The sequence below is a fragment of the Amblyomma americanum genome, chromosome 8, assembly GCF_052857255.1.
Source record: "Amblyomma americanum isolate KBUSLIRL-KWMA chromosome 8, ASM5285725v1, whole genome shotgun sequence".
NCBI lineage: Eukaryota > Metazoa > Arthropoda > Arachnida > Ixodida > Ixodidae > Amblyomma > Amblyomma americanum.
This window is the reverse complement of record NC_135504.1, coordinates 26,490,389-26,510,228: the sequence shown is the minus strand read 5'-3', so window position 1 is coordinate 26,510,228 and position 19,840 is coordinate 26,490,389. Positions and strand designations below refer to the sequence as shown.

The following is a 19,840-nucleotide window of genomic DNA, read 5'->3' as shown; positions in this document are numbered from 1 at the left end:
TGAAGTGCTTGCAAAAGTACGATAGGAGGTCTGGTTCCATATGAAACGTCTGTGGTGTGTCCAGGCAAGCAGATTCCTGAAGGCTTGGTGTCGGCCACCTGTGATCCGTACAACAAAGGGAACGGTCACCCATTGTGACACTTTTGTGTTCGATAAAGGCCCAATCGCTCCACAGTGGTGACCATGGCCGCTTTCGTGCAAGGGATAACCTCTTCGGAGCGATACCGCACGACAGCCACATGAACCCGGGAAGGGCTTTGGCCACGGGTTCGGGGGTTGCCCCGGGTGTCGTATGTATGATGAAGGGCTAATGGGTTACGTGTGACCCAGTGACAAGGGGCGTTTTCGGGCGCCCCATTCCTTCTGACAACGGCAACTCTGGAGAGGCCCTCACTATGCGAGCTGCACGCCAAAATGTGTGCCCGGAATTCACGCGTTTTCGCAAGGACTACTTGGAGCCTGGCCGACGGCGCAGCTGCGTCGTCTGCTGCGCAAGCGCCCTGAGAGTGCGCCATGAACCAAAGACGCCCAGCAGTCCTTGCGAGAACACGTGACTTCCGGACGCTGTCGTGCAGCTGATAGCCGGTGCCCTTCCCATGGCTGAAGGAAAGAATTCTGTTGTTACATCACATTTTCTGAAGCAGGGCGGGAAGGCTCACCCCTGGTGCCCCCCCTACTTAGCCGCCGTTTCGGTTCGCATACGTAGTAGAGGGCGGCGCTGCGCCCAGCGTTGCTATTGGCTCCCAGCAGGTCTTGCGAAAGCACGTGACTTCCGGCACACTTTCTGGTGTGCAGCTCAGATAGCGAGGGCCTCAGCTGGCCGCTCCTAAGCTTTCCCTCATCCACGTGCACATCCTGCAATCCGCTTTTCTATGTGGATTCCTCTGGGGAGAACCGTGCACGAACATTCGTTTGCTAGCCAGACAACTTTTAAAAACGCACGTGTGCGACGCAGGCGCGGTCGCATCCACGGCACACAAACTACGCATGCGAAGTGTGTTTCTGCAGCCTCTGCTTGTACAAACTGCTCGTGCGTGGTTCATTCAGTCTAGCGGTTTGTTTTCAGCCAGTGAGGAGATGAAAAGGCCGCTACCGGCGAACTGTAACATGTAGAAACACTGCTTCTGCAGTTGTGACGGTGATTAATGGCACAAGTGCCGCTGCTCACGGCACTCTGCAGTGCGGGCGTACGAAGGCACGTTTACCCTCTCGTCTCGAAAGCAAATGAAAACGTGCCTAGGGGCAGTAGCAGGAATGTAAAGAGATTGAAGAAGCAAGTTTCGTCTCGGTGCATTGTGCGTTTTGATGGATGGTGCTTTTTTTCGGATTTCGATTTTGTTCTGGCGGCCAGGTTTCGTGAAAATGGCAGAAGTAGAGGAAGCTTCTCGCCCCATACACCTAAGTCGCTGCCTTTGGTAAGGTGAGCTGGAGCCGTAGCATAAGGCACCATGATGGTGATACCAACAGTACTAATGGGGGCAGACAACAAATTGAAGTTTGCTTCTGTCAACAGATTAACGCGTACCAATGACGTTACTTGCACTGAGAAAAGTTTTATCGGGTATACAGAAGGCAAAAATATTAAATAGAAGTGTTGAAATTGCGGTCCATCGAGTTTTTCAGATGATTCCAGAGAAGGCCTGGCTACTCCGAGATCACATCAAGATTGTGATCACCGAGTGTTTCGGTCATAAAGAAGACAATTGTTTGAGTATAGTGGGCGGTTTTCAAAAAACTTGAGCACTGCAGTCTGCTGCATGGGAGAAACGCGAAATTCACCCTGTCACGTGACTTTAGGATGACGTCAAATTTTTGCAAGTTACCTTAGTTCACGTAGCACACCATTAATTTAGTAAGTTCGTTATATTCGGTTTCCAGTTACAACATCCTACGACATTCGTTATATTCGCGTCATTTTTAACTATCATTACGACATACTCCGCCGGCATCAATTTTATAACCAACCATTAACGTGCGTCACGACTATAACGTCACTTGACGTCCGGTACCAAGGTTTGCGGACAACTTCGGTGACATTCTGCGGACTTTTCGTCTCGTGAGCCATAGCTCACGATTTTAGCTTTCGCATTAATAGCGTTTGCTTTCGGGCAAACATCAACAAGGCCAGAAAAATATATAATCGACTCTTGCTATAACAAAAATTGGGTAGAGACTTCAACGGACAAAACAACTTAGGCTTAAAGTCGAACCAACGTCGCAAGCCGACCTTGGACACACACATGTGCCTTGCATGGCCTAGCACCGGCACCCCAACGTCGGGCCAGTGCTGAACGCCGACCTTAGCAATATTGGCCCGACACAGTCCTAACCTGCAACCGAGCTAGGGCTAAATGTCGGCGTGCCGCTGGCCAAACCTTGGGTCGGTCGAGGCTTCCAACGTCGGCCATATATTGGAAACTGATGGATGGATGAGGCTGAACCCTTTAAATCGGGCGGTGGCCGTGACTTGTAATGTATTAAAAATTGCAATCAGACTGAACTCTCCTCTCCTCCTCTAGCGCGATCCATTTGAGTGGTGATGAAATTTCACTCGATTTTAGCGACCAAACTGCTTTTGGCCAGAATTGTTGCGTATGAGCGAGCGCAACCCTTATAAAAATGAGTCTATAGAATTCTTATAGACTATTGCCTATCTACAAATATGTTTGTCTATTCATAGTCTATATAGACTGTCTACTAAAAGTGTATGGCCACAAATCTATAGATTGTCTAGGATTTGTATTGTCTATAGACTGTTCTCTGGGGTTTATAGACTTTATAAACAAGTCTGTAGACTGTCTAAAGAAATTTTTGTAAGGGTTAAGTCGCGGCTCCGAGAAAATAGTGCGCGGGGAGGGCGATCTCGTATTCTCGCTTTCCACCTGCACGCACAATTTAAAATTTTATTCGTATCAAAAGTAAACCGCTGGACGGCCAGACGCAGTGTTGGGTACGTGACGGACAAATTCGCTGGGCTCATTCTGCCTAATTTTGAGTGGCACGGAGGATGTCTCGAGGGGGATCCGTGCGCAGGCCGTCAGGGGCGAAGATCTACTCCTCCGAGGCGAGCACCTCGTAGGTCACAAATCTGAAAAACAGAAATAGCAGAACCCGGTGCCTACATTGTTCCTCCAGCCAGCGAAAAACATTTCTCCTTGTGCAGCATTTCCAAGGATTTAACCGTGAAAAGTTTCCCTTTGAGGGATATGTGAAGTACCTAACAAGAGATTTGCTTGGTTGCGCTCTAAACACGAATACGCCTATATGAGAATAAAACAATGGCAGTGGCGGCTTAGCTCGCCTATGCCAGGGTATACGTAGCAAGAGGTATGTTTCCCTGGCTGAGCTTGTTGTGGTCACTGTATGCTTAGCAATGAGAGACATTGGGCTCCATCTCGGCGGCTATGCGCCGTCTATTACGCTCGGCAGTCTGCCGTCTCCGTTTGGCAAGCCGCTCATCTCTCTGTTCGGAAATCTCCGCTGCTCTCTTCGCCTTCTGATGCTCATTCTCTCTTTGTTGAGTAGCCATAACCCCCAGGCGACAACCTCAGGATCGGAAGAATTAATATTCTCTTGTCTATATCGCCATTTAGAACCAGCTGGACTCTCCTTCTCTGCATCCATGTCAAACGTTGTGATACAGCTGTCCATTACATCTCCGCCTTTTATACGCATGCGACGCGCGTTTCGGTTGATAGAGCGGCGAGGCGGTGACGAAGAAAGCGGCGCGCTTCGTTCCGACGGCGAAGCGCACGCTGAACCTGCTGCTCCTCTCCGGTTGCCATGGTGACGGCGCATGCGCACAACTGGCCTCTCCCGGCCACCGCGAAATACTCGACTGGTAGCCCAGTGTAGCTCTCGCTACAAAAATGAGCATTCTCTACTAGACGACAGCTTATTCCCTTTTTACTCCTTTCTATTTAGTGTGGCACAAACGGCTCCTGCTTGCACGGGGAGGTGGGGCCTGCCGTTGTCAGATGGGAGGGGGAGTGGCGCAAGAAGTGCCGTTCCCCAAAATCTCACATAACCTATCAACCCATCATCATTCATACGTCATCCCCGGCAAGCAACCCTCCACCCGGGTTAGTGGGGAGAGGTTTTTTTGGTTCGGGACAACGGCCCTTCCCGGGCACGGGTGGCTGACGTGTGGTATCGCTCCATAGAGGCAGTCGAACAAAGCGATTAGGGCAAATAAGTTAACTGAACCCATCTGTGGCGGCGGGGGCCAGAATATACCCCCCCCCCCCCCCCGCCTCTCCGCTACGGGGGTGGAGCAGGGGCTTCCGCCTGCCGGCGACGCCAACTCCCCCACAAGAAGCCTCCCACTCCTCCGTGTGAATTCTGTTTATCGTACATATAGTACAATTTCAGTTAAGCTGTATTCACACGACGGGCGTGGTCGCGGACGAATCTGTGACGTCACGTCAGTTAGGGACAATCCGCGTGCTGAATGCATACACACGACGGAAGAAAACGGCAGACCCCAAAAGCGTCCTTTTTTTTCGTTGATCGGCCGGAATCCGTGACGTCAAACCACTTGAGTTCCTGTTCGTCCTCGAGATCAGATTTTGTCCGATCGTGTCTATCTACCTTTACCAATTCAGACCAAGGGCTCTGAGGCGAAACGTGATAAGCGCGGCCACGTGACCAAGTCCATATAGACTGACATGATATCAGCACAGGGCAATAAGCATATACTACCGATGCATTTATAATGTAGGTACGTACTTCTCTGGTATTAATAGAATAACCTGGAGCGAAAGGAACGCATTTACATTCGAAGAGAAACGGGCAGGGAGGGGGGCTGAAATACTACAGATGTTGCAGCTACAACGAGTACACGATTATGAGTGCAGCGGCAGTACACCAATCCTCGTTGAAAGCCCTGGAGAGAATACACCTCCTATGCAGAAGGCACAGCGTTCGAACCGCCGGAACGCGACCGGTTTTTCCAATGGGTGCCGGCGTTCCAGGTGTCAAATGCGTGTGAGATGTGACACCCTGCTTGTGACGGAAACAGTTGCGTTGCGCAACAGTTTCGAATTCGAATAGGTCACATAATTCATGCTGGTGCTATACTAAGAATAGTTTAAAGACAATCGCACCCTTGCTGTTCGCTTCTCGGTGCATAGGATGCGGCTTTCAAGTGGCTAACCAAAGAGCGCAGCAAAAACAGATTCACGCACCGTAATGTCTGTGCTTGCGAGGGCTGCGCAGCGAAGGTCGCACCGACGAAGGCTGGCATTCTTGAGTTGCGCACTGCGGAGGTTGACGCCGTACATGACACTGTCGTCCAGCTTCGCGTCCGTCAGGTTCGCCCCTGGTTGGACAACGACCGGCAGCAACATTATCTCCGTGTTGCACAGCAGTTTGCGAGCTTAACTACTTAGATCAACTTAGCAAACCTGATCTGGGGACTTTGAACGGAGCCACTTGCACTACGGCAGTCGCGCTAGCGACAATAGACAACGTGTCGCAGCGTTGCCGAGGAGTACACGGAACGCCATCGCCCGTTCGGCGCGACGCGTGGCCCGTTGGACAATTTAAGTAAAGGACGCCTGTCTCATATCTCGTCGGACACCCGAACCGGGCCGTAAGGGAAGGAAAATGAACAATTGCTTTTGAGGAAAGGAAATGACGCCTGTCTCACATTTCTCGCTGGACACCCGGATCGCGCCGTGAGGGAAGGAAAAATCGATCGATCGATTGATCAATTAATCAAGCAATCGATCAATCCATAAATAAATCGATCTACCGACGATCAATCAAGCAATCGATCGATCAATCATTCAAGTAATCGATCAATCAATCCTTAATGATCGCGTTAAAATCCCTTCAGTTATGGCGCGGTTCAGGTCTCCACAGAGATGCGCCATTTTTCGCTCACGGCCAAAGACGCCGACGGCACCGGCTTTTCTGCGACACGAGCTCCTTAACGCTATAGGGTGCCCCTATCGATTAGGGGCATAGAGTCAGCCTTTACTAAGTCTACATTTAGCATAGTGCGTACCGCTACTGCTATCGTGTGCCGCGCCCCGCCACTGCGCACGCGCTGATTGGTCAACAGCACGCGCGGCTGTTGACGGTAGCGTGGCGCCTCAGCGTATGTACGCAGTAGCGGCATGCGCTGTGCTAAAGGTACCTAATGGTTGTCTGTCGGGCGTTTCGCACTGCACATGAGAAACCATGAGCGAGTCGCGAGTCACTTCGCGTCGTTCTACGAAACGGCACATAGCGACACACAATGCAAACACAGGGTTGCTGACGACGCCAAGAGCACTACCCTTCAATCCTTTCCACGAAGTGTGGCCGATCAGACACGCACACAAAATACATTTTCATCCTCTACACCTCTCCTTCAGTGTCCGAAACCATCTGACCTATATGGCACACTCTTCTATACTGCCCACATAAAAAATTCTGGCCGCGCCACTGCCTTTAGCGGGTCACAGGCTTTATTTCTTATACCGTGCTCCAGACTCATCCTGAAGACTTCCTCGTAACCGTCAGCACGTTGTTCACTGACTCTCTTAGTTGAGAGCTCAGCCTTCTTATATTTGAATACATGTATATCCAAGTTTAGATGACAGGAAAAATGAAAATTGGTTTTTGGGGAAAGGAAATGGCGCGTACGTGTCTCACATATCGGCGGACACCTGAACCGCGCCGTAAGGGAAGGGATAAAGGAGGGACTGAGAGAAGAAAGAGGTGCCGTAGTGGAGGGCTCCGGAATAATTTCGACCACCTGGGGATCTTTAACGTGCACTGACATCGTACAGCACACGGGCGCCTTAGCGTTTCGCCTCCATCGAAACGCAGCCACCGCGGTCAAAAACCAAAATTGCCGGTAGGCCTTTGGGCCGCTTTACATGCCGATCGAGACACCCCATTGTTTAAAGTATGAAAATTCCACCTTGCCGAAAAGTAATATATGCGTAGGATTGCGACTGCAAAAATTTGCTTAGGCAGGAGAATGAAGTCCAGTGGTCGTAACTTTCTTGACGGTGGCGCTGGCGGGAAATGGCGACCGGCTCATCATGATTGATTATTGGCTAATGATGATGGGCGATGAATACATTGGGGTTGTGGCAGCTGTGCATGATATATATATATATATATATATATATATATATATATATATATATATATATATATATATATATATATATATATATATATATATATATATCGATGGTGTCGGTATAACCGCAGTTTTCTTCAATGAGGGTAAGGGGCGACAATTTTTGGCACTGCTTCTTTTTTACCCCCTTTTGTAGTCCTAAGGAAGTTCGTAACCACTATCATTAGGCATCTTGAGCTATCTGCAGGACAAGGACGTCTCAGAGCGATCTTCGATCATCCTGCGCGATAACCTCAACCATTCAATCGCAGCAAATGAAGAACCCTGGCATCTGAGTTCCACCTGAACCCCTGCTGGCCTCGGCCACGCTTCCGTTATTCCATTCGTGTCCACTCTGCGCTACATGCTCAACCCATTTTATGCCCACTCCCAAGTTCGATTTCTTTCTCATACCTTCCGATAGGATACATCAACTCGCGTTTGTTATATCTTATCCGCGCTGTTCTTTCTCTGTCTTTTGGTGGTATACACAGATCAGACAGGTGGCTGCTTTTCCTTCTCGGCGCGTGCTCACGATACACACTCCTAACCTAACATAACGTAGTCTAACCCAACAGGAAAGGAGAGAGTGCAGTTAGTGATGGAAAGGGTGGTGACGTGGATAGTTTTAAGAAACGGGGGACCTTGGGCTCCGAGGACTAATACGAGTGCATGATTTATTAATGCGGCAAAATTCAGATTGTCTATTCTCACAAGAAATTTTGCAGCTTCTCTGTCACGAAATTCCCTTATTGGTCAAAAGGGTCGTGATGCCAACACCACGTGACCACTTATAGTGGACCAATCATAGAGCACCGCCAAGTTTGAAAATCTGAAGACCCCCAAAATTTTGGACGTAGGCCCACCCCAGACAATAAATTAAGGTGGATTAGTGGGTGGATTGACATTTCGGATTAGAATAATTCCATACGATAAACCAATGGAAGGTACTCGGAACATTTTATAAGGTGCCTCGTGTATACCATGTAAGGGCAATAGCACCGGTTCCAACCAGAGTTTTGGTGGGAAAATTGAAATAACATAGCACTCATTGTAGACACCATAGCAGGCAACCTAAATGATAACGCATTTTCTTCTTTACGAATGTAGTTAAGAAGACCCCCAAAGTTTTTCTATGAGGAATTAAGGCGAAGCGGAGATTAGGGGAACGGGAACGAAACCGGACAGCCCTTACAAAAATTTCTTCAGTCAGTCTCCCCAGGTGGTCGAAATTATTCCGGAGCCCTCCACTACGGCACCTATTCTTCCTTTCTTCTTTCACTCCCTCCTTTATCCCTTCCCTTACGGCACGGTTCAGGTGTCCAAAGATATATGAGACAGATACTGCGCCATTTCCTTTCCCCAAAAACCAATTATTATTATTATTATTATTATTAGTCTATAGACTGTCCATGGACTTGTCTATAAAGTCTATAGACAAACCCTACAGAACAGTCTATAGGCAATACAAATCCTATAGACAGTCTATAGATTTATGGCCATACACTTTTAGTAGACTTATGTCTATAGACTATGAATAGGCAAAAATTCTATTGGAAGGCAATAGAGTCCATAAACAGTCTATAGACTGTCTATAGACCATTTTTGCATGGGAGGACAGGCAGAGAATGTGATGCGGCGATGCGGACAGAAAATTTGTTGGAATATGGCGGCACAGCTTGCATAGGACAGGCGTAATGACCGCTTGTAATGTACTGAACTCGGTTGAGGAAAATGACAGTAGATCTGACGAGTCTCGCGTGGCATTAAGCATTTAACGGCTGGACTGTGCAAGAGCGTGGGTCACCTCGGAGGTCGGCGCTGTTCTCGGCTTTGCCGTCCGGGTCGCCCATGTTGCACGAGTTGAGGTCGGCGCCCTCCAAGTTGGCGTGCGCCATCTTTGCCCCCAGCAACTGCGCACCCTTGTGGACAACGATCGGAAGCATTTTCTGAACGGATACCGGAAGCCACTGATCCAGGTGAATCCGCGCGACTAATCTGCTAGAATGCCCAGTTCTTTGTGTTGACAGTATACCTTTCATTGCGCCGTTTATGTCTACTTTCCCACACGCCATGTGCACTGAAAAGCACTTTTCTCAGCGATTCGATTTTTGGCGTCTCCTGTGTACCCGTTCACGTACTCATTTTTTCCACTTAAGAGAATGAAGCAACTTTATTTCATTACTGTCTCCGCTTCATTAAACATTTTTCAAACATTTGCAAACATTGTTGGGTCAGTCTATCTTAATATAACTTAAGTTTAATGCCGTACTTTATTGTCATTATTTCATTCCTTTTGTGCGATGCTAATATGCAGTCTACGACAAATCTATCGAGTATACTCATGTTTTCATACGAATGATGTCTCTCCCTTGTTTGTGTGCTAATAATGCTTAGTTAAGTGTCTCGCTGTACTTCCTTTATATTAACATTGTGTTTTTTTGCGTGTGCTTCCTGTACCGGTCATTTTAGAGTGCTATTGCTCTATTTTATCTTTCTACTCGCCATGTTTACTAGCCCTTCCTGTTAAAATTCCTAGTGGGCTGATAGTATGTCTAAATAAATAATACAAATATAGCTGCCAAAGTCCAATGGAGAGTGAGGGCAAATGCATTTGTCTTCATAAGAGCAGAGGGACGGCTTATGAACAGATTAACCCACTGCATCTGCATCTCTTCCCTCCGCCCCTATAGCTGTGAAGTCTGGCTAAGTCTCTGGTCAGTTTCCGCTACGGTTATGCGACGCTCACCTCCAGGTCAGCCTGGGACAGGTCGGCGAACTCGAGGCAGCTGTGTCGCAGGTCGGCTCGCTTGAAGTCGACGCGCCGCAGGTTCAACCGGGACAGGTCGGCACCCCTCAAGTCTTCGCCCTGCCCTTACAAAATTTTCTGTACACAGTATATACCCTGTCCATAGATCTCTGCCTATATGTCTATAGACTATAGACAAACCCTAGAGAACAGTCTATTGGCCATAATGGAAATGTACAGCGCAAATAAAGACGAGGACACAAGGAAGACACGTGGAACACACGTGCGCTGTACATTTCCATTATGAATTACCAACATGCATAGACTGCCTCCTAAGCGAGTCTATAGGCAATACAAATCCTATAGACAATCTATTATTGATATACGGCCTTACACTCTTAGTAGACTTTTGTCTATAGATAGTCTATAAACTATGGATAGACAAAAAGAGATATCTATAGGAAGGCAATAGGGTCTATAAGAAGTCTACAGACTGTCTATGGACCATTTTTGTAAGGGATGGTTCAAAGTGCGTTGTAGGTCCAACCATGAACTTAATACAAGCATTTCATCTGCGTTAATAATTTATCCATGTACAACGTTGTTGGAACTGAACTAAGGAAAATCACAAAAGACCGTACGCTCGGCTCGCCACTGACACGTCCGTTGTTGGCCGATCACTGTTTCTACAAATATGTAGCGCCATAGTACAGATAGCTCCAATTCTAAAGGGAACACATTTCCCGCATTATACAAATGACTACTCTGCAAGTATTGGCGACACACATTTTTTTCTTTGTTGCGCACAAATCAACTGTTTCCTTTCATACTGCAGCTGGTTCTATACAAAAAACTGTTGCACTGAAGAAATCACGCGGCGCTGATGACTTCTAGACAAACCTGCTGGAGAAAACCAGATGAAGCAGCCTGGATGAATGACGTCACGAAAGAGAAAAAGGGACAATTTAAAGCCAGCGCTGTACAGCAAGCAAACATCGTTTCTTCTCAATACTATAGTTGCATGATGAGGCGAAAGCTCCGCATGCGGACCCACATGCAGCATATTTTGTTTTCTGGGTATGAGGTGGATGTCCTCATCAATAAAAACTAAGGTTGTGTTGGCCTCTGTTTTTATTCCTGTCCTGCTAGCATTCCACAGTTTTTCACAACTTCCCACAATCATACGCTGCACCTCTTCATTATCGGCTAAATTCCCCACGCTTCGCAAGCAAAACTGGGCCTGCGCTGTACTTGAACCTTCATATTTTAAAATGAACACACACCTCTGAGAAAAAAAAAAGGTGAGGGAAATAAAAACTATATATATTTTACCGGCTTCAGAAACAGTGGCCAGTTTGGACCATAACGTCCGAATGAAATGCAAAAGTATACGCGTTAACGTGCTTCAATCAAAGTGACTACACCAGCAATGTGCGAGAGCATACTTATTGCGAAGATTTACACCTATTTTCAAGCATTCTAAGTTTTGTATTTAGTCTTGTCCGTGCCCATATAGCCTATCGTGATCGGCAACAGGCTGCTGCCATTGAAAAGTGTTGGTCACTAAGACCGTTTTGCGCCTTTCTCCGCAGCCTTGATCCTTTGTTCCAGATTTCCCAGCCGGACGGAGTTTTATAGCAGAGCAAACAATTTGTCACAGTTGCCAGTTTAGCCAATCAACGCGCACGCGAGATGTTTTGTTACAGTATCATAGATGTCGTGCTTTAGTCCTTACTACATCATATTTGGTCAAAACCTATAATTTCGGTTTCCTAGCTCTTTTCATCGTTCTAAAAAACTATTTATCGGAACTAATACAGCCAAGTCCAAGAAATATAATACGCGCCGGTTAACTCACAAGTGTTCAAAAATCCTACGGAGTTGCCACTTTAACGTGCAATTCAGGCTTGCGATCAACCGACGGGACCAAAATGCGCGATGTTCTGCACTTACCTGAAAGCGGATCTCGGACACTGGCGTTTTGATCAAGATTCGGACTACATCCTGTCGGGTCAGAGAGACACGGCCCCTTAAACCGCGTTCTTCTTGCTGTTGGAGCAACATATTTTAACATCTCATCGAACGGTATCCCATCGAGTATCGCTGTTCTTTATGTAAATCAATTTCAGACTAGCGAATTCTTTAAGTGCTCTTGGGCGCAAATTCCTGCTATAGCGCCACTGTTGTCAATTGTGAGAGGAAATAAATTCCGTTTTTTTTTCGTATGTGTACCTGGCAACCGAAGCGAAATAAAACACGATTTTCCCGCCCTATTTTTTCTCGCCTTAGTAGCTGATCAATGCGCCCAGATTTCAGCCGTAATGTTTGTGATTTCTCACCGAGATCGATATCATCAGTCTGCCCATTATGCACAAGACCTGCTGCTGTAGTTTCGCCGGTTCTGCCCCGCGCATCTCAAGCAGCAAGTTCTTGTCACCAGCCAAAGGCATGCAGAGCACGTGCACGCAAACTGCCAAACAAGGCGGCAGCACCCCAAGCAGAAAAAAAAAACCTTGGCCCTACGTCTAACCGACATACTGTGGCCAACCATATTTAGCTCCACCCTATGTTAGCCTGAAAAAAACCAGTCACAAAAGACAATGGACAAGAGAAGGAGTGTACACGCCACACCAGTCGTTGGGGCGTGTACAGTCCTTCTCTTGTCCATTGTCTTTTGTGACTGGTCTTTTTCAAGTTACTATGAACCAACTGGCCCGCATTTCAACCCTTCTGCATACTATGTTAGCCACCAAGGTCGGCCCAACTTTGGGGATTGACACTGGCCAAAGACTAGCCAAAGTATATAGGTCGAAGACATAAGAGCCTCTCCCGGCGGATGGTTGACGCTCTACGCGTAGACCTTCATCACCCGGTCACATGATAATCTCGTCTTGTCACGTGATCGGTGCCTGGCAAGTGACAATCGTTGCGGTAGCCCTGGATACCACAAAACGTGTACTTTACTGCAGGTCTTGTAAGCATTAGCAAAATGCTACCAGCAGCAGAGCGACAGCTTTAGGCAAGTTTAGCGCGTTACGCAACAAGAGCGTAAACGTTTAATTAGAAATTTTATGAGCTCCTTTTCTCTATAACGTCACGGTATCAACATGGCGCGTCGTTCATGGCACCGACTGACTTTATGCCATACCTTGCACATCTCCTCCAGTTCAGGTATCAGCCAGTCTAACCCGAAAAATTTGGCCTCTTCTAGGACGCCTGGAAAATGGAGCGTATAATAGTAGGCTCACTAGCTGGTACGGGGTAAGAACGAAATAACTGAATGCAATGCTCAGCGTTCGTTTTAGAGCGGCAGCTTTTAAGGACGCGTTTCCCGGTTCTGTGCCGCTGACGTGACGCATCACCCTGATTGGGCCGCATGTATGACACCACTGCAGCGCGCCACGCTGAGTAGTTCCAACACAGTGACATCACGCGCAGTCTACCAGAGAGAAAGACAAACAATAATGAATAAACAACAGCTGCTGCTTAATCTCTCATCGCACATTTCCTCCAGTTCAGGTATCAGCCAGTCTAATCCGAAAAAGTTGGCCTCTTCTATATGACGCCTCTTCGAGCACACTGAGCGCTCCCCGCGCGGAGTGCCCCGCGTCGGCTTCGTAACCGCATACGCCGTGACGTCAACGTAAACGGAGCCGTCAGGCGCAGAGCCTTTCGAACCACCGACGTGACTCCCGCGCCGTGACGTCACTGCGAGTATGCCTCGAAAAAAAGAAGTGCAGTCGCAAATACATAAATCGTAAGCATGCCACACCTGCGCTGGATAAACGCACTATAATGAGACGCACAATCCTGTTTAGTTTTTCGTAGCCGTTCTGAACGCTGCAGGGGTCGTGTGCAGTATACATATTGAGACAATCTCCAGCGCTTTAAGCGCGCGCACGCCTAAGAACCAACCTGATGACGACCCAAACCTTTCCATTGTCCACCGCCATTGCCTTCTTCCGCTAACCGTCACCTCAAAACCAGGAATGTGGATAAGCGCGCGTACCACGGGGTGAAATGCCTTCGTCGACTCGGAGCTCTCCGTCGTGCAGGCAATCGAGGAGGGGCGCGAAGTATGTCGGGCACCGGTCGACCAGGTAGGCTCCGCTGGCGTCTCTCTCCTTCAGGCACAGGCCCTCGTCCGCGTTCTGGCTGAACAAGCAGCCGAGCAGCGAACGAGGCTGCTGGCGAAACAACGCAGTCCTTGCGGAAAGAAAATGGAATGCGGCGCCGTTGGCCAGAATGGAATAAAATTTTCCGCCACCGTCTGGAAGACGAAGTAACGAACGTTAGGTGTTTGGTTTAGTAGAATTGATATGAATGAGTGGCGTCACCAATAAATCAACAATTGGATATATCAGTGGCGTAATCAGTCAATCACCAATTCGATATACTAACGACGTCACCAATCAATCACCAGCTGGGTTGCAATATCTGTTTACTATGAAGGCCGCCATCTTGAATTCCTTGGACAGAAAATTTCACGCCGAAGAGAGGTGGTAGCAGACGCCTATAAATCGGGAAACGTGATGAGCAAGAGCTAGCGCGCTTAAAAAAGTCAGGAGTTAGTGTTCGCAGACATGTATGCCGTCTGGCTTGCATGCACCATGCAAGAGCAGCGCGATATCAGGCTGCTTACAGAAACTATAGGCCACAAATCCACTGCCACCACGACTTATATGGCATATTCCATTCGGCAATCCAAAGCATCTCTCCGAATACGCGAAGGAGCCCGTTATCCGCCGCGGTCCAATCAGAACTAAGGATCTGAATTCAAATCGTCCATTGAAACGTGCTCTTCGGTTTCACGGAGCAATGAGGCTCTCAGGAAAATGCAATGCCCAACTCACGTAACAAATGTTCCACGCCGGCTGCTGAGGTGGCTCTTCTCGACCTTTTTGGACGTGCCCAGGAACGCGGGACTCAAGGACAAGACGATTACTGGGGAGGAACGCCTTTCCTTGTGGTTAACTGACAACGCTAAGAGCCGGAGCCTGCTCAGGTTTCTGGAGAGAACAGCCTCCACGACCTACTTGAGCTTATCGATCACATGGCTAATTTTCGCATTAAAAAAAAAGAAGAAAGAAAACTGGCTCCCGGTCGCCGATTGCCATTAGAAAGCAGGGTCACGCCTTCAACCGTGTAGTGACTTGGCGTTGAAAATGTTGAATAAAGGTTATGAATTTCCAGGATTTCGTCACTCACTAATGGTTCCTTCATTCCAAAGGTGTAAAGAAACAGAGCTATTAAGGAAAAGATGATTGCATTATAATTAAGTTTAGCCAATTCCGATGACTTCCGGGTGTCCAAGGAGGATAAAACTGGGGGTAAATACGCAGGCTCATACAGTATATCAAGAGCGAAATTCAGAATTGCTCTGTCACCTGGCATAGATGCATTGTGACCAAAGAAATTTGCGGCGTTTTTGCAGCAATAGGATTAGTTTTGCGTGCGTTTACCTTTAAGCTGCAGGCCTCCTGAGACGTTGGCCTAGCTTTCATAAGATACACTAGAAAAGACCGTTTTAGTACGTGTGTTGGTGGTGGTGGTGAAAAACATTTATTCGAGAACTGGCCTTGGGAGTTGGCCTTGGGTTGGAGTTCCCGGGTTCGAACCCGACCGCGGCGGCTGCGTTTTTATGGAGGAAAAACGCTAAGGCCCCCGTGTGCTGTGCGATGTCAGTGCACGTTAAAGATCCCCAGGTGGTCGAAATTATTCCGGAGCCCTCCACTACGGCACCTCTCTCTTCCTTTCTTCTTTCACTCCCTCCTTTATCCCTTCCCTTACGACGCGGTTCAGGTGTCCAATGATATACGAGACAGATACTGCGCCATTTCCTTTCCCCCCAAAACCAATTATTATTATTATTATTATTATTATTATTATTATTATTATTATTATTATTATTATTATTATTATTATTATTGGCCTTGGGGGCCAGCTCCTTACAAATTCTAGGAGAGGTCCATAGTCCCGGACCCCTGTGGCTTCCGCGGCAGCTCGGGCCCTAGCGACGAGGGCTCTTTGGCTCTCTAACGTAGAGTAGCCGATGTGAGGGGTAGATGAGGGGAAAGGGGGTAAGCAGGGTTAGAGGGGCAAGCCCACACCATGTGGTACACGTCCGAGAGCGCGCACGAGAACGCGCGAGAACGTGTGTTGGCTCTGCTAACAGAAATGAGTTATTCGCGCGGATTGCACGTGGTCCTCCTTTGTCCAGCTTTGCGACGCCTGCCTAAAGCCAGTTAGATTACTTACGATGATGCAGAGTGCTTCCAGCATTTAGCCACCTCAGCATCCAAGATTCCACGGGTGAATGAAGTTGTTCGATTGGGAAAGAATACTTACTTTGTTGTTTCAAAGTGCTGTCCACCTACGTTGATCAGAATCGCATCCTTGTCGCCCGGGCACAGGGACAGTGGCTTCGACGGTGGCGCTGCGGGCGCCAAGTTAGAGGCTGAGCGCTATATCTAGGAGCTGCAAGCGTGGATTATCTGAAAGTTAAGCTGCGTTTCTCTGTGGCGCTGGTTTCCCTAAAAATGCTCTCCCGCGCAGTCCGCGTTTTGATGGAGGCGAAACGCAAAATGCGTCCGTGTGCTGTGCGATGTCAGTGCACGTTAAAGAACTCAAAGTGGTCGAAAATGTACGGAGCCCTCCACTACGGCGTCCCTCATATCACGAGTCGCTTTGGGACGTTAAACTCCATAAACAGAAACTGCAAACTTCGGTGCGTCAAGAAAATTTTTTGTAGGGGGGATCCCTGAGGACAGGCTACGCTGACATTCCCCTCCTATTTGTGGATCGCGGAGTCCTTTTCAAAAAAAGATTATGACATCACGTTTGAATCGTTTGGCGGGAAATTTTTAAATCCAATTTTAAATCTGTTCTCTATGTGGACACCAAAAGGCTGACACACCACACATCCTATACTCATGTAATCAAGACAAGCCGTCGAACAGTCTGAAGCCCTCTACCCAATCGCAGTGGCGCAGTGGGAGGCCGCGCTGCTCAGCTCGGACCCGGATCGTTCAACTCCGAGTCACGGAGCGGGCCGAAGAGGTCGCCGAACGACATCGTTGTTCGGCCACCTGGCGTCCGGCCTAGAAGAGGCGCCCACCGCGGGGAGGGGAACGTCACCCCAGCCCTCGCCTAAGACCTCTTCTTTAATAAAGTTTACCTCCTCCTCCTCCTAAGTCCAATTCAATCGGCATAAAAACACCTTCTGCTGCCGGACGAACATCTACACAACCAGAAAGGTCCATAGAACCGATTTTTACTGAGAACAAAAATAGCATGGCGCTGTACACTGTAAAAGCATCTTATCATCATCTGTGCCGTAAGTCGGTCCCCGCGAAAATAAAGGGCGGTACGAAAGCGTGAGAGCCATGGGAAGCAGGGAGAAGGAAATAGGACGGAAAACTGGGCCAGCTTGGAATATATTCAGGTTTAAAAAAAAAACCAGCGCAAACAACAGGGACCAGAAGAACAGCGCTGTGTTTGTCCTCTAGTCTTCTGGCGACTAGACCAGAAGACCAGGGACCAGAAGATCAGTGCTATGTTTGTCCTCCAGTCTTCTGGTCTCTGTATTTGCGCTGGTTTTTTCAGTACGAGAAGAAAATAGGACTGGTTAGATTATGAAAGGAATTGACCTATGGTTATTCCCGTTGAGCTAATACGTACTCCCGCCATTCTCGATCATTTGTGATGCAGGTAAGGACGTTGCTCAAGACAGTAAGGCGTAAACAGAGCAGTGCAGCTCACCATTGAAATTCTCACCAGACGAAACCACGAGCACGTCGTCGTCCCTGCGAAGCATTTGAATGAAGACTATAGTCGGATGCAACTCAAGAACGAAGCGGCAAATACCCCTCAAAGGAGGCCTTCTAGCCAATGGCGTCGGCCGATTTTTATGACTCTGCGGTTAATATTACTCATTAACCCGTTGTTATTCCCATTTCATCTGCCACCCTACTGTGATTTCACGCTGGCAGGTTCAAGGGGAAAAAGAGGCGAATCGTCGACGCCATTGGCTGGATGGTCTCCTTTCAGGGGCATTTGCCCCTTCGTTCTTGAGCTGTGTCCGACTATATAGTGGGCGTCTCGGTCGAGAGTGACTCACTTGATTGAGTCTAGGCTGAAGATTTCGGTGCCGTCTTGAGTGAACAGTCTGTTTGCTGCCATCCCAAATTTCTCGCCAATGGCCACAAGGAATGCGCCGAAATAACCCGGCACCAGGAACACCTTGATCATGCAAAGGACACGCATGCTAAGTGTAAATGGTTTTCATGCTTGAGCGTCGCTATGACAGAGTTCACAGCGGGACCGCGTGCATGCAGCCCGATAAGCTGGCTCAGAACGGTAAAAACAAAAACAAAACTATACGACGAGATTTATGCAGTGAAAGACACATTAGGCGGAATTTTTGTAAAACAGGGTGAGGTCGTTGTAGTTGAGAGGTCGATTCCGGCACTGCGAGACGAAGGAGGTTCGCTCTCAGCCCGGTTGACGAGAGCTGGGGCTTGGGTGTGAGCGGCCGTGTTGCCTGGGCGTTCGCTGTGTGCAGGGACCCACAGCAGCTAGAGTGACGATGCGACCATGTGGAGGGGATTATTCTAGAATCTTAGCCGCCGGGGAGCGGATATGTTGCGTGAGTGATAACATGATTTCGGTAACTAATTAAGCGTCGAGGGGGTCACGTGTGTGATCACGTCGCGATTCTGAGAACCAATCAGAACCATTGCATGATCGAGTCACGTGATCGATCCGTGGCCAAGTGATCTAGATGAACCATCATCAACACCGCTCAGTCGGCAAACGAGCTAGCAGCTGCGCTGAAAAATAAGGCACCCTGTCGTGTTGCATCGCTCACTTCCCTGCAGGGTGCCATGCTATATTCGGCACTCGTCCAGTGTGTAGCGAGGGGCCCGCATAAGTAGTCGACGGACACGACCAGCCTGTGGTCACTCGTTGCCACCTATATACGCTAGCACATCGAGCGTATTTCACGCTTTTACGAGGATGTCGCGGTGGCGATGTCGGTTGACGCACCTTGCCATCGCGATTCTCTCCATTCTTGAACACAGTTACTCTGACGGAGTTGCTCTCGGCCCGTGCGGGCTCCGGGTGCCGGCGCTTTTTACACCGCATGGTGCAAGGAGGCTCACTCGACTCCCGGCCCCATGCAGCTGCGGCCGAAGGCGCGTCGTCGACGGATCGGAGACCTGCGTCGTTGTTGTTGTTGCCTCAAAAGCGATGGCACATACCCACGGTGGGGGACTGACCAGGGTTTGGTGCGGATCCAAACAGGGGAAAACTCTCAAGGGGCTGATGAATTTAAATAGAGGGATCTGTGAATATAAATAACGAATTCTGAGACCTGCGTCTAGCGCCTGGGCACTCCTCCTCCTCCTCTTCTTCTTCCCCATCACCTTTTCTTCACTTCAAGCATAGCTCGAACACAGGACCCGCCGCGGTGGCTCAGCCCTCCACTACGCCACCTATTCCTTCAATGATACCTTGTTTCCTTCTCTCGCGGTGCGCTTGAAGTGTCCACGCAGGAGACAGTTACTGCACCTTTATAATTTCCTCAAAACCATTTATATTTCAAGCACAGCGCCTTTCACGGTCGGCTGGCGTGGATGCTTTAGACACCTTCAGCGTACCGTTACCGGAGTAGCGGCAGCCCGCCTACCGCCGGTGAGCACGCGCTGATTGGTCCCGATGCTACTGGCCTGCGCAGATTCCAGGTACCTGGCGCCATCTGACGCCGCCAAGGCTATCTGTGCATGCGCATTGTCTGCGCACGGGCTCCCGATATTCCGGTACCGGTGACGGCAACACGGTATGCTAAGGGTGTCTATTGACGAAGCGTAATACGATAAACCTGCCCTAAATTCAGTTGAAGCCAAAAATGATCAGTATATATTCTTTAATATACACATGATTAGCTGGATAACCATGGGGGTTACACA

General features: G+C 48.7%; 1 protein-coding gene across 2 annotated transcripts; it reads right to left on the bottom strand.

Annotated features, from left to right (window-relative positions):
* Window positions 1-2,889: 2,889 nt before the first annotated feature.
* LOC144100165 (BTB/POZ domain-containing protein KCTD9-like) lies at window positions 2,890-19,521 on the bottom strand. 2 transcript variants are annotated; one of them, XM_077633188.1, is made up of 12 exons: window positions 19,246-19,521; window positions 18,918-19,090; window positions 17,989-18,110; window positions 17,631-17,674; window positions 16,218-16,305; window positions 13,879-14,075; window positions 13,018-13,085; window positions 11,823-11,918; window positions 9,870-9,989; window positions 8,928-9,042; window positions 5,187-5,320; window positions 2,890-3,088 (listed from the first exon to the last, which is right to left on the bottom strand). In XM_077633188.1, the coding sequence occupies exons 1-12, from the start codon at window positions 19,292-19,294 to the stop codon at window positions 3,038-3,040; spliced, it is 1,257 nt and encodes a 418-aa protein (XP_077489314.1). In that variant the 5' UTR covers window positions 19,295-19,521; the 3' UTR covers window positions 2,890-3,037. The 2 variants fall into 2 exon arrangements, with proteins under 2 accessions (XP_077489314.1, XP_077489315.1); XM_077633189.1 differs by having other exon boundaries at window positions 19,151-19,297.
* Window positions 19,522-19,840: the final 319 nt, after the last annotated feature.